This window comes from Chiloscyllium punctatum, chromosome 40 (assembly GCF_047496795.1).
Source record: "Chiloscyllium punctatum isolate Juve2018m chromosome 40, sChiPun1.3, whole genome shotgun sequence".
In the NCBI taxonomy this organism is placed as follows: Eukaryota; Metazoa; Chordata; class Chondrichthyes; order Orectolobiformes; family Hemiscylliidae; genus Chiloscyllium; species Chiloscyllium punctatum.
In genome coordinates, this window is record NC_092778.1 from 37,731,314 (window position 1) to 37,744,172 (window position 12,859).

Genomic DNA, 12,859 nt, shown 5'->3' on the forward strand with positions numbered 1-12,859 from the left:
TTTCCCTCTTACTTTGAACTCGTGACCCTGAGTAATTGAGTCCTTTATTCTGGGAAAAAAGTCTCTTGCTACCCACCCTATCTATACCTCTCATGATTTTGTAGGCCTCAATCAGGTCCCCCCTCAACCACCTTCTTTCCAATGAAAATAATCCTCATCTACTCAACCTCTCCTCATTACTAGCACCCTCCATACCAGGCAACATCCTGGTGAATGTCCTCTGCACCCTCTCCAAAATATCCACATGCTTTGGTAATGTGGCAACCAGAACGATATGCAATATTCCAAATGTGGCCGAACCAAATTCTTATACTATTGTAACATGACCTGCCAACTCTTGTACTCAATACCCCATCTGATGAAGGAAAGCATGTCGTATGCCTTCTTGACCACTCTACTGACCTGCGTTGCCACCTTCAGGGAACAATGGACCTGAACACCCAGATCTCTCTGTACATCAATTTCCCCCAGGACTTTTCTATTTACCATATGGAATTGTATCTTCCAAAATGCATCACCTCGCATTTGTCCAGATTGAACTCCATCTGCCATTTCTCTGCCCAGCTTTCGAATCTATCTATATTCTCTGACAGTCCCCTTCACGATCTGCAACTCCACCAATGTTAGTATCATCTGCAAACCTGCTAATGATGCAACCTACATCTTCCTCCAAATCATTTATGTATATCACAAACAATAGCACAGATCCCTGTGGGACACCGCTGGTCACAGGTCTCCATTTTGAGAGGCTCCCTTCCACCACTACTCTCTGTCTCCTGTTGCCCAACTAGTTCTCTATCCACCTAGCTAGATCACCCTGGACCCCATGTGACTTCACCTTCTTCATCAGCTTACCATGGGAACCTTATCAAATGCCTTACAAAAGTCCATGTATATGACATCTACATCCCTTCCCTCATCAATCAGCTTTGTCACCTCTTCAAAGAATTCTATTAGGTTTGTAAGACATGACCTTCCCTGCACAAAACCATGCTACATATCACTGATAAGCCATTTGTTTCCAAATGGGTATATATCCTATCCCTTAGTATTTTCTCCAGTAGCTTCCCTACCACTGACATCAGGCTCATATGCCTGCAATTAACTGGATTATCCCTGCTACCCATCTTAAACAAGGGGACAATATTAGCAATTCTGCAGTCCTGTGAGGCATCCCTGTTCCAAGGATGCTGCAAAGATATCTATTAAAGCCCTAGCTATTTCCTCTCTCACTTCCCTCAGTAACCTGGGATAGATCCCATCCGGACCTGGGGACTTATCCATGTTAATGCCTTTCAGAATTTACAACTCTTCCTCCTCCTTATGCCAACTTGACCTAGAGTAATCAAAAATCTATCCTCAACTTGCCTCAACTTCTGCCAAGTCTCTCTCTTTGGCGAATACCAATGCAAAGTACCCATTAAGAATCTCACCCATTTTCTCTGAGTCCACGCATATCTTTCCTCCTTTGCCCTTGATTGAACCGACCCTTTCCCTTGTTACCCTCTTGCTCCTTATATATGAATAAGAGGCTTTGGCATTTTCCTTAACCCTGCTCACAAAGGATTTCTCATGACCTCTTTTAGCCCTCTTAATTCCTCATTTCAGATTTGTCCTACATTACCGATAGTCTTCCAAAGCTTTGTGTGACTTCAGTCGCTTAGATCTTTTGTCCTCATCCTTTTTCCTCTTAGCTAGTCTCACAATTTCATCTGTCATCCATGGTCCCCTAATCTTGCCATTTCGATCCCTCATTTTCACAGGAACAAACCTCTCCTGAACCTCTAACCAACCTCACTTTAAAAGCTCCCCACATATCGATTGTGGATTTCTCTTCAAACAGCTGCTCCCAATCTACATTCCCCAACTCCTGCTGAATTTTGGTACAGTTGGCCTTCCCCCAAGTTAGCGTACTTCCTTCAGGACCACTCTCATCTTTGTCGATGAGTAACCTAAAATTTATGGAATTGTGACCACTATAACCAAAGTAATCCCCCACTGAATCTTTAACCACCTGGCCGGGCTCATTTCCCAACACCAGGTCCAATATGGCCCCTTCATGAGTTTCACTTCTTACATAGTGTTCTAGAAGATCCTCCTGGATGCTCCTTACAAATTCTGCTCCATCCAATCCTCTAACACTAAGTGAATCCCAGTCAATGTTGGGAAAATTAAAATCCATCACAATTACCCTGTTGCTCCTACATCTTTCTATGATCTCTCTACATATTTGTACCTCTGTCTCATGTTTGCTGTTGGGATGCTTGTAGTTTAGCCCCAACATTGTTACTCTACCCCTCCTATTTCTGAACTCTGCCCATATTGCCTCACTGCTCAAGTATTCCACAGTGTCCTCCTTCCTCACAGCTATGATATCCTCTTTGACCAGTAATGAAATGCAATGATGACTGCAGATGCTGGAGATCAGAGTCAAAAAGTGTGGCACTGGAAAAGCACAGCTGGTCAGCCAGCATCCGAGGAGCTGGAGAATCTCATTAACTGCCTACTTTCCCCCTGTGGTGTCCCCATCATCTGATGCTAGCCAGGGGTAAATGTGGAGTAATAGGGGAATGGGTCTGGGTGGGTTACTCTTTGGACGGTCAGTGTGGACCTATTGGGCCGAAGGGCCTTTTTCCACACTGTAGGGATTCTAATTCTAAAGAATTCGAGCTGGATTCTATCACTCGCCAAAGTCGGAAGTACTAGATCCTGCTGGGATATCCTGGAATAGGGTGATATCCTAGGTACTGGTGCCATCTTTAAAAGGCTGTTGATCTCCTGGAAGAAGTGCTGTCAGTCTGAAGCTGCCCAAGATGGAGAACCAGAGGGGCAAGTGGTAAGCTAGAGGTACCAGTTGTTTGCTCATCCATGTTAAAGCACTCGTTCACACCTAGATTACCTGTAAACTTGATATTCCAATGCTGTCATGCTGTTCATCCAGATGTCTGCAGCCCATATCCTAACTTGCACCAAGCTCATTTCCTTCAGCTCTACTCTGTGCACTGATATCCATTAGTTCCTGGTTCAACAATGCCCCACTTTAAAATGTTCATCTTTGTTTTCATTTACTTCCATCCACTTCCTCTTTCTGTAATTTCCTCCAATCCTACAAACCTCAGTGATTTCCAGGCTGCTCCAATTCTAGTTTTCTGTACATTCCTTATTTTAATTGTACACCATTGACTTTCATGCTTTCAGCTGCCTGGGTGTTAAACTCTGTGGAGTTCCCTTTCTATTGCCAGCTCTGCTTTTAACACAGTGCTTAAAATCTATTTATTTGACCAAGATTTTGTTCATATGTGTTAACATTTCATTATGTGGTTAGGTGGTTAATTTTATTTGCTGTTACTGCAAAGAGTGATGTTAATATGTTTAAAGCCTCAGCTAATCATCATATTTATCAAAGACTTAGATGATGAAACAGAAAATTAGATTGTTAGATTTGCCATTGGCATAAAAATGGATAGCATTGTAAGCAATGCAGCTGGAAATATAGCTTTATAAAGGGATGTAGAATGCTAAACAAGTGGACTAAACTCTGTCAAATGGTTTCAATGCATGTAAATATGAAATCATTCACTTTGGACCTGAAAGGGTTAGGACAAAGAGGTACAGAAAGTAAACAAAAAGGCAAAGTGCAATGCAGAGTCCACAGTCCAAAGGGGGTAGAGATCGTTCTACAATGTCCTGCTGAAGGAGGACTGTCTGAGGTTCTGGACAATAGGATATGATGGCTTTTAATGGACTGCAGCCTAGATTTACCAAAAGATTATCTTAATATCAAAGATTTAATTATAAAATGATATTACACAAATTAGGGTTCCATATCCAGAAATTTAAAAGGTTAAGTGGTTATTTGATCACAGTTTTGAAGGTATTAAGGGAAATTGACAGAGGAGATGGCCTGCTGGATATATCTACATTATATGAATTGCTGCAGTTCAAGATGGTTCACACATTCTCAAGATAATTAGGGATAGGCAAAAATCCTGGCCTTGTTGATTCTATTCTCAATCCAATAATGAACAAATGCTATGAATAGAAAGAAACTACTTCCACTGGCTGGGGAGTCAAAGACAAGAGGCATATACTAAAAATTCAGGGCTGACCTTTTAAAAATGAATTTAGGAAAGACTTCTACACACAAAGAGAGGCAAAAGTTAGCAATTCTTTTTCACAATAGCAATTGGTGCTAGATTTTTTGTTAGCTTTAAAGTTGAGATTAATAGATTTTGTTAAATAAACATACTGAAAGATATGGAACAAAGGCGGTTTCATTGAATAATGGAATAGGCCTGATGGGTAAATGCCCTACAGCTGTATTTATTAAGGACCTTCAAAAAAGCAACTCATTTTTGGAGTTGACAGGTAATGTTAATATGTTGCCCAATGCTGCCACAAACTGCAATTGAACCAAATGCAATTTTGTTTGAATGAAAAAGGTTTGGGACATGATATTTTGCTCTCATTATCCTTTCTTACACATACCCACCGTGAGGGAAATGGGGGTTGGGGCGGGTAGTGCTGTACTGCCAGCAACCAGACTGGAATTCATTTGATTTATGTTCTGAATTGGAACTGAAGGTATTAAGAAATTTAGAACAAGGATGACGATATGGAGTTAGGTCATAGGTCAGTCAGGTCATTAAAAGACTTGACCAGACCTGATGGGATAAATGTCTCTCAACTGTTCCTGTGTTCCAAAGTTCAAAGTACCTAATGCCATTATGTTTACTTGTTCAAGGGAATCTGTTCTGACTTTGGGTGATCATGCTTTTGAGTCAATATTTCATTTAAATCTGGGAGCTGGGCTGCAAGGCTTCAAACATGAGTGCTAATACAATTTGCTGAATGAAGGCGACAACATTTAGCCAGTGCAACTTCTGGAGAGGTGTGTTCCTAGGGTCATAACGCTGTCAAATGGAAGAGTAAGGATGACATGCTGAAGTAGTTTGGAATGAAAATTCCAAATTAAAAATGACCTATTGCCCAATGAAACAAGTTAATGCTTTGTACATCTCGAGGTAAACACATTTCAAATGGAGACAGTTACTATGAAAGCTCGTTCTCCTTAAACTTTACCCACTGTGATGACATTTCAAAGCTTGAAAATTGTCATAAGCCCTCAGCAAGAACTGAGGGACCAGGGTGGGGAAAACCAAAAGGATGGGGGGTCATATGAGATCAGCCGTGAGAGGCAGCACAACTCCAAGAAAAGCATTGCTACCCCAGAGCTCACAACTCCAAAATTTCAGCTTTCGATTCCCAATCCCTACTTTGGCAAACACTGTGGTAAAGTGGCTGACTCTGGTTTGAGGCCATTGCTTCCCATTAACTGACAACAAACTCAAAACCCAACCTCAATAGTTCCAGTCCCAATAGGGTCCTAGTCCAGGTTGCTGTTACAGAACATTGGGCAGAAATGAGAGTTGGGATTAATCCACTGCCCCAGAGAGGAGCTCTTGGGTCATATGTAAATGATGCTGGCCAATTTCTCATCCATTCCCATTGGGAAGTGAAGAGGAATAGCAGAAAATCATATTTTAGATTTTGCACAGCTCACAGTGGGAAAAGCTTGAATTCTCAGGCTGCTGTATTCCTAGCAGATACCTGAGTGGTAAAAAGGCAAGTGATATTGTCTGGCGAAGAGGAGGAGAGGTGATCAGGTCCGGGTGGTGGCAGAATTCAGCAGCTGATCTGGGAGGTAGAGTCAATGTTCGCATACTATGGCCTACAGTCTTAATGTGAAATTGAAATTTATTGAGACATGTTCTTTTGCTTCCTGCTTTCACATTCTGCACAGAATTTTCTTCAGCAGCTTACCTTTATTATAGTGGCTTATACCAGTCCATTAATGACCACTGAAGTTTAAATTGAATGTTGACCTGGATTCTCTGAGTAGAGGAGCCCTAGTCCTGGCTGTTGTAAAGCAACTCAGCTTTAAGTAGAGTAGCACAAGGTTGCTTACTTGCATGTGCAAACATCTGATGTCTGTTTCAGGAATGTATTATTTGTAATACTGATTTGTGCCACAAATTTGACCTTTAATGAAAGGAGGTTTCTTCCCATCTCAGTGGGATCTTAGACACTTGGAAAGTGGGTGTAGCACATTGCTCTAGGACATAGTGTGTTCATGCTACATAAATTATGTGGTGCAGTTCATGTTATATAAATTTTGTAACAGAAACAAAAATTGCTGGAAAAGCTTAGTGGGTCTGGCAGCATCTGTGGAGGGAAATCAGAGTTAACATCTCAGGTCGAGTGATCCTGCCTCAGGATGGTTCTGAGTTCTGAGAAACGGTCACTCAACCCAAAACGTTAACTTTGATTTCTCTCCCCAGATGCTGCAGACCTGCTGAGCTTTTCCAGCAATTTCTGTTTGCGTTTCTGATTTATAGCATCTGCAGTTCTTTTGGTTTTTATATAAACTTTGTGTTGCTCTCCTTTAATGAGAAAGTCTTGAAAGAAATTAAAGTGTTTATTCTGATTAAAGTTAGGTTTGTGGGAGCGCTGTGCTGTTCTGTTCAACATGCTGTCATTAGGAAATGCATCGTTTTGCACTTGCTTTGGAAATACAAAGCAAATTACCACCAATAGGATTGATTTTCAGCTGCCACACAATCTGCCTCTGTTCCCTACACTCCAATGCTCACAGACATTTTATGTCCATTGTCTGGATGATGCCTCTTTGGCTGCACTTCCATCTGTTTTTGCTAATGCATGTACTAAAAACTAATCTTCTGAAAGGTTTTTCAGGCAGTAGTAACCTTGAGCTCTTTTTGATTAAGAACAAAAAAAAAACACAATCCTTCAGTTATTTAAGGAACCTACTCTGCACTATGACTTGAATGTAGCATAATCAATAATCACAATACTTGACAAACCAAGTTTAAACTGCACATTCACCAAAGCAAGAACTGCTACTTATAAAATGACAGTTTAGCATTTAAAATGAAGCAAGGCTCATCCAAAACAAGTGTTTGCTGTTGTTAATATTACATTACTTGGAAGTTACGATTAACCGATCGGATCATGCAACTGCTTATTCTGCATGGAAAAGCACAGCTCTTCTTTCACCAAACAATTTCACTCACCCCTCACCCTCATTGCCCATTACGGCAATTTTCTCATTATGCCAGTAACTTTATAATACCACACTATGCATTCACTAGACTCCGTCTCTTATTGATTTAAATGGGATTCTAAATGCAGTCTCGGTTTAGAAGAGTTCCATTTTGCATTAAAATCATTAGATCATGGAGCCTAGCTCATACCACAAGCCCTGCAGTGGAATAACATCCACATCTTACAATGAACACCATTACTCAGAATAGCTGGAACAGTCTTAATGCATGTGAATAACAGGTGCCTGGCTATTTTGATATATTTATTCACTTTATTTTTGTGACAGTTATATTAATCTTGTATTGATACTTCTGCCTTGCGTAAGTATTGACATTTTCAATGGTGTAAAGACATCACTTACATTACCCAGTTCAATGGTAGAACATCAGTTGAAATAAAGTTTAACAGTTTGCTTTTAATTAGAAAAGTGCACGATTGTAGTAAATAACAAGAATAGATTTTGCTTTTGGAGGAGTACAGCTAATTCTTAAACATGCAACAAAGAATGGATCTGAAAGAAGCTGGTGGCATGGACTGGGGTCTCCATGCTTGTGACTGCAGAGATCCCCCTCGGCTTAGTAACAAGTGCCAACCACATCACTATGTAGACATCAATAAATTCTCATTCACAGAAATTTTACATCTCTTGAGCTCAATCGGTCAACACATACTATGTATTGTATATACTTATGCTTTGAATGCATATCACATGAATTTCTAGTAAATTATATAATTTAAGTATTTTCAAATATTTAATTTTAACTCTTTTAAAATAAAGTATAAATTGCTTTTCTCATTGTAACAGTTCACTCCATATTTGATAGGACCGGATGCTGTGGACTATTGATTTCACTATTGTTGGCCTGAATGCCCATGATTAGCTAATAGTGGGTATACAATTCATTTGCCAGACTTTGACTCCCATTTTGTTTGGCATACTCCAACACACAGACATGGAGACACAGAGACCTCAGTTTTGCCACCTAGCTGCATATCAATGAAACTTGGCCAAAAAGGGTGGCAAAGTTTGAACAACATTTGAGATTGTGACTCACATTCACAGCCCCCTATTGGGAGTCCATCATTCAGCTGAGCTTCCCTATAATTGTGATAATTCTCTTTTCTCTAATGTGTTACTTTTAAAATGAATAATCATGATAATCATAATTAGATAAGCATTAGAGTTTAGAGAACCATAACGTACAATATGTTGTGATACTGCTCAATGATTATTGTGCTATCAAAGAATTATCTGTGTTGATTACTTCCCTTGAACAATGATACAGGGTGGAAGGCAAATTACGGCTTTTGGATCTTTCTGCACTCAGTCCTACAGCCTTCAGTCTGAGGCTCCAAAGCACAATATGATTATGTTTTTGGCACTGCTGTCTGTCTATTTTTGATATGAAGTAAAATCAATATACTCTACCTTGAAATAAACTGGGTCATTTTGTTTGAAACTTCAGAAAATAAAGCTATCTATTTCTATTAATAATAATGATTAGTAAAGTAAAATTAACCAAGAATTAATTGAGTTTTTCTTCTCCTGTCAGTCTCCCATTCCAAATTGCTGTAGTGATTTGTAATGGTGAAACATCATGTTAGAATTTATGGGAAGCTATGAAATTTCACAAATCCCCATGTGATATATGGTACAATTTGAATACATTTAGTTATTTGTTTTGTGCTAGTAGATAGCTTTCACAATTGAATTCAGTTTTTTGTGGTCCTAGTAAGTTGATAATGTTCGAACGAATTACCCCGGTGGAAGGTAAAGCTGGCATTGGTGTTATATAACAAGGGAAAGCTGACCACAGAGATGGAGCATCTATGGATTGGACAGTTCAAACCTTTTGGCTGAATAAATTCATACAAATAAGTGGCATTCCTTGAAAGCATTTTGTTAGGTTGTGGAGTTGTCCTTGATCATGAGATTTTCCACATTGGTACAAAGTAATGGCAAGACAGTGTTCTTCTTTTCCTAAGCTCTCCACATTCATGTTAGGGGTCATTTCCCAGTATCAATATGATCATAGTGACACGGGTCTTTGCCACTCAGTTCTTACCTGGTTTGGGGTCGACCAGTGTTTCTGGAGGCAATTGTATTGAAGGAGCCAAGTTAATTGATATTACACACCATTTTGTTATCACATGGCCTTCGACAATGGAATTTTATGCAAAAGATTTTCAAATGCTCAGATCTTTGTGAAATATTAACCTCTTAGTTAATGGATTATGTTTATGATCATGCACCTTTTATTCTTTCCATTGAAAGCTCCCATCTTGGATGACAGTGATGTAATCCCCTCTAGGTCATACACTGATAGCACAAGAGTCCATTTCCAAAGTCCATGAGGCTGCGAGTGGGGTTGATTGAGCTCAGTATCAATTTTGTGTGTTTTTTCAAACAGGACCATGCAGGTGCACAGCACTCACAATTGAATATAAATACAAAAGCAGGCCAGATGCTCACTGTGCTTTGGGGTCAGCTTTTGATTTTTGTGTTGGCCATCGTTCTACTTCTTTCCAGTCCCTGGAGGTTTTTAAAATTAATTTGTGGGACATAGGTGTCGCTGGCTGGGCCAACATTTATTCTCCATCCCTAGTTGCCCTTGAGAAAATAGTGGTGAGCTGCCTTCTTAAACTGCTGAGGCCTACAGGGTAGGGGTGAGGTTGAGCCCTTATGAAGAGTGTGAGCCCAGCATGTCCAGACACCTATGGGCAGTAATATTGAACTATTAACTGTCTTATTTTATTATTTTTCTATGTTTTAGTAAGAAGTACTGTAATGTTTAACTTCCTAACTTGCTATCTTTGTTTTTGTAATTTGTACCAAGATTCTGTGCCTAGGTACATTGTACCTAAGATGGTACCCTAAGTGGCAGTTTGTGAACATTTCACTATACTTGTGCGAGTGAATACATGTGACAATAAAAGCTAATTCTAACTCACATGTTGCAGGTTAACCCACAATGCCCTTAGAGGGGAGTTCCAGGATTTTGACCCAGTGACTATGAAGGGATGATGATATTTTTCCAAGTTATGATGGTGAGTGACTTGAATGGGAACTTGCAAGTGGTGTGTTCCCATGTAATTACTACCCTTGCCCTTCTAGGTGGAAGAGGTTGTGGGTCTGTCTAAGAATCTTTGGTGAATTCCTGCAGTTCATCGTGTAGATAGTACACACTGCTACTACTGAGTATCAGTAGCGGAGGGTGTGGATGCTTGTGGATCTGATGTCAATCAACTGGGCTGCTTTCTCATAGCTGGTGTCAAGCTTCTTGAATGTTGTTGGGGCTGCAAATATCCAGGCAAATGCTGAGTATTCCATCATACTCCTAAATTGTATATTGTCGACGGTGGACAGGCTTTGGGAAGTTAGGCGGTGAGTTACTTACTGCAGTATTCCTAGCCTCTGACCTGCACTTGTAGCCACTGTCTTTATGTGATGAGTCAAGTTGAATTTCAGGTCAATGGTAACCCCGAGGATTTAGTGATGGTAACACCATTGAATATCAAGCGGCAGTGGTTAAGTTGTCTCTTATTGGAGATGGCCATAACCTAGCATTTGTGTGGTGTGAATGTTATTTGTCACTTGTCTGCCCAAGCCCAGATATTGTCCAGGTCTTTTGGACAATACCCTGGACTGCTTCAATGTCTGAGGATTCGTGTCAGGTGCTGAACATTGTGCAATCATCAGTGAACATCCCCAATCCTGACCTTATGATGGAGGGAAGGTCATTGATGAGGCAGCTGAAGACGGTTAAGCCTAGAACACTACACTGAGGAACTCCTATAGAGACGTCCTGGAAGTGAGTTGACTAACCCCCAACATGAACAACCATTTTCCTATGTGCCAAGTATGAGTCGAACCAATGGAGAGTTTGCCCCCGGTATCCAGTGAATCAATTTCGTTAAGGCTCCTTGATATTGTATTTATTCAAATGTGACCTCAGTGTGAAAGGCTGCTGCTCTCTCCATATCTCTGGAATTCAGCTGTTTTGTTCAAGTATGAAGAAAGTCTGCAATGAAGTCAGGAGGTGAGTGGCCCTGGTGGAGCCCAAACTGGGCGACAGTGAGCAGGTGCTATTGATAGCACTGTTATTGACACCTACCATCACTTAATTGCTGATTGAGAGTAGAAAATTTATGCACTATTAGCTTCCTGATTTGTTCTTTGAATTACTCAGTCCAATGTCAGTACTGATATATACTAGACACTTGTATGGACTGAATTTCACTTCCTGATGTGATGAGCAACAGATGTGGGTGCAGTTGGATACTCGTCTTCCCAAGGGGATGGGATTTTTGGGATCCAATCGCCTCTGGAATGCATCACAGTTTTCAAAGAGAGCTCAGGAGGGACGGAACAGGGATGCCACTGGCCTCCAATCTTTTTGAGCAACCCCTTGATGGGTCAGAAAGAAGGGACTGTTCAAAGCTTTAAAAACACTGAACCTGAACGTCTGGTACATATGAATGCACAACTGTTGACCTTTAGAAGTCGGGGAATAGTGTGCTGCTTCATGTGTTTTACCTTCATTTGGCTGTTTGGCTTCTTAATGCTCAATGCCTCCTCTCTCATGTAGTTAGATAGGGTGGGAAGAGCATGGATGGGGATTGATGGGTGATGTGGGGGCACAGGCCATAACACCAAGCTTTGGACAGTTGGCTGCATTGAGTAGGCCACCATATCAAATTTTTTTTTAAAAGGCAAATTCTAAAGTGTTTTGCCCTTTTTCTAAACTTTTACTCATTTTAACCAAAATGTATGCTGGCTCAGAATGGTATAAGCAGCCAGCAGAGCTATAAAATGTTAAAGATCTGTCACTTTGAAAAAAAATGCGAAAGCAGTCTTTGAGTGTTAATGTCACAACTTGTCCACATTCATAAGCCTTCTGGGCAGAAGCTAGCTCTGTCACTAGCTAGTTGGCTACCTTTCTACAGTTGACACTGGGAGTTGGCAAAATTGGAGGGAAACACGTCAGATCAGCCCTGTGAAACATTCCTGCCACCAGGACATTTTACCAGCAATGGGTCCGAAGGCAAAAGACTGCTTTGCCCAGTTAGGGTCAGTTTACAATGTCTCCAGCTAGCTTGCTGGGAGTGGAACAATACTCCATAAAGTGAACAGGCTGCCAACAAAATGGAGGTTGCGTCCCAATTTACAGAGATAACATTTTATTCAATCATAAAATTATGATGGATAGGAACAGCCCTTCAGGCCCCAGTGATTTCCTTGCATGGGTTTATCTTCCAACACTGTGTTTGTTCAAAAAATATTTTGACCCACCTGCTGTATGCTGGGGCCTCCTGCCAACCTCAAGATTTCTTTCAGTGGCACTGTCAAGCTGCCAGCCCTCCAATTGGGTCAGTGATTCCTCGGATTTGGGATAGTGCGCTTAATATGGCAGTAACCCTGGTTGGAGCCATTTAATTGACTCTGATCTGTTTACCATCCACTGAGGTGGGATTGCTGTGAGCTTCCAAACCCAGCTACAAGGCCTTGCCACCTCTGAAAAATTCCAGCCATGCATTGGCCTTAGTTCAGTGATAGCACTTGTAGCTGTGAATCTGAATGTTCTAGATTCCAGTGCCTCTCCAGAAACTCCATGTGATCTAAACTCCTTCTGTTCAGTGGTGAGAGGGTGCTGCACTGTTGCAAGTGCTGCCTTTCAGCTGAGATTTTAAATTAAGACCATAAAACCATAAGACATAGGAGTGGCAGCAAGGC

General features: G+C 40.9%; 1 protein-coding gene across 9 annotated transcripts in view; it reads left to right on the top strand.

Annotated features, from left to right (window-relative positions):
- rbfox1 (RNA binding fox-1 homolog 1) overlaps positions 1-12,859 on the top strand; it is a 1,745,467-nt gene that overhangs the window by 1,198,629 nt on the left and 533,979 nt on the right. The window contains exon 1 of one of the 9 annotated variants that reach the window (XM_072559571.1): positions 10,132-10,173. The exons of the other annotated variants lie outside the window; for them this stretch is intronic. Within the exon in view, the coding sequence (XP_072415672.1) occupies positions 10,147-10,173 (27 nt within the window). The 5' untranslated portion in view covers positions 10,132-10,146. Of the gene's footprint in view, positions 1-10,131; positions 10,174-12,859 lie in introns of those variants that run through there. 9 annotated transcript variants of the gene reach the window in all.